At 40.5% G+C, this 2,054-nt stretch overlaps 1 protein-coding gene across 1 annotated transcript; it reads right to left on the reverse strand.

Moving 5' to 3' along the window:
* Nucleotides 1–616: 616 nt before the first annotated feature.
* Nucleotides 617–1,304, reverse strand: LOC131148424 (calmodulin-2/4-like). The gene is made up of 3 exons (XM_058098126.1): nucleotides 1,188–1,304; nucleotides 971–1,051; nucleotides 617–868 (listed from the first exon to the last, which is right to left on the reverse strand). The coding sequence occupies exons 1-3, from the start codon at nucleotides 1,302–1,304 to the stop codon at nucleotides 617–619; spliced, it is 450 nt and encodes a 149-aa protein (XP_057954109.1).
* Nucleotides 1,305–2,054: the final 750 nt, after the last annotated feature.

The following is a 2,054-nucleotide window of genomic DNA, read 5'->3' on the forward strand; positions in this document are numbered from 1 at the left end:
GTCAGGAGTCAGGAGTCAGGAGAGGAGAGGATTGAGATTTGAGAGAGTTAGAGCTGAGAGATCAGAGATGAGGAGAGGCTGAGAGCTTGAGAGCCGCGACGCGAGTTAGGGCCCTTAGGGAGTTAGGGTTTTTTTGTGTTGACTAAGAGTCTGAGAGTTGCTGAAGCCTGAAGGCGTGTGTGGTGTGTGTGACTGTGAAGCTGAAGCATTATGCATTAGCATTAAGGATCCAAAATAACGAGTCACCCATCGAATGACCCGCCCAAACCTGGAGAACCCGTTTATAAACGAGTTGACCTGTGACTCGCCCAATTATTAAACGGGTTAACTTATTTAAACCCGAACCCGTTTTAAACGAGCGGGTCTGGGCGACCCGACGGGTCATGACCCGTTTTGCCAGGCCTAACCATGTACCATTAGGATTCAGAATGGGCCCTGACGATGAAATTCTGACAACTGATAGGGTTCATCGTAACAAGAGGACCAGCAATACGAGGCCATGCCTGGAACTTCTTGTCTGTTTCTTCACAAGTTTTTTCCCATTTTATTGTTATTTTATAATAAAATATAAAATAATACTTTGCTTGGGAAAAATTTTCCCGTTTTATGAGATTTGTTAAAATCTGGATCTGGAAAATTCAAGTCCTGACACGTAACAACCAAATCTCGTAGGATGTTCTTGCGAGATTTGCTTGGCAAATACAACCGCTTCTCCTCCCCTCTCTATTTCTGGCTCAGTCATCATCATCATCTTCACAATTTCATCATAGTTAACCTGCCCATCTCCATCCAGGTCTGCATCGTTTATCATCTGCTCCACCTCTTCATCTGTTAGCTTCTCCCATAGATTGATCATCACTTGCCACAACTGCACGAATTGCAGACAAAACACCAAAATTAATCTTCATATGTTTATACAATCTATTTGATTTTTTAAATATTGTTTGAAAAAAGAATGAGAGAAATTCACCACATTGGCCGATATATACCTGTTTTGATCCTTGTCGAATACTTTGAAAGCTCCTCTGAGTTCCTCCTCTGCATCGGTTTCCTGAATCAAATTGGAAAGACAAATTGAAGTTAGCATTAATTAGTGAAATTAATCTTAACCCAGAACTCCCATGACTGATCTTTCCATGGAAATGCAAACATTTTTTCTATTCAGAGAAATTGTGGTTGTGGGAGACCTTCATTTTTCTGGCCATGAGGCTCAAGAACTCCGTAAACTCAATGGTGCCATTGCTGTCGGCATCGACCTCGGTGATCATCTCCTGGAGTTCTTGGTCGGTGGGGTTTTGATCCATCAGTGATTAATTAACCCATTATATTGGTCAATATTATACGAATGGGGCAGAGTATTAAACTTACCGTTTGGAGCTTCTGAGACTTGGAGCAATGGCCGAGAACTCCGCTGGTGAAGTAGAAGTCGCCGGCAGAGGTGATGTTGAACAGAGAGTGGGTGGGCAGCGTGAAGATAGGAAAATAAAAGAAAGAATGGAGGATTGACAAATCTAGCAGGACCATCCTGCGAGATTTGTTTAAATCTCACAAGTCCATCATGCCAGATTACGGCAGCCTCCAACCCAAACAAAATATTATTTTATATTTTATTATAAATTAATAATAAAATGGGTTTATTGGCACCACTCCTTACTCAAAACTGTTCTTGGGGTAGTTCCCAGACATGAAATCAAAATATCTTTGGACTGCACAAAATTAAGAGTCACAAATTTAAGGATCCTCTAAACGTTTGTGAACCTACCTCCTAATATCTTCTTCTCAGCAAGTAAATGATCGCATGTAAGCGCGACCCCAGTGCCTGCTACAATAGAGCCTATGATGTACTTGGTTGCCATGTCGAAACTGCAATAATAAAGAAATGACACAATACAAACAAAAAAAAAAATAATATGTTGACCCAGAGAACAGTATAGATAACTCAATATTCATTGAGTGCCACAAGTGATGGAGCTGGGAGTTAGTACAATGATAAAACTTCTTAGAATGATTAATGAGGGAAAAAATAAATCTTTAAAAAGAACATAAAACATGAA

Source organism: Malania oleifera, chromosome 2 (assembly GCF_029873635.1).
Source record: "Malania oleifera isolate guangnan ecotype guangnan chromosome 2, ASM2987363v1, whole genome shotgun sequence".
Taxonomy (NCBI): Eukaryota; Viridiplantae; Streptophyta; class Magnoliopsida; order Santalales; family Ximeniaceae; genus Malania; species Malania oleifera.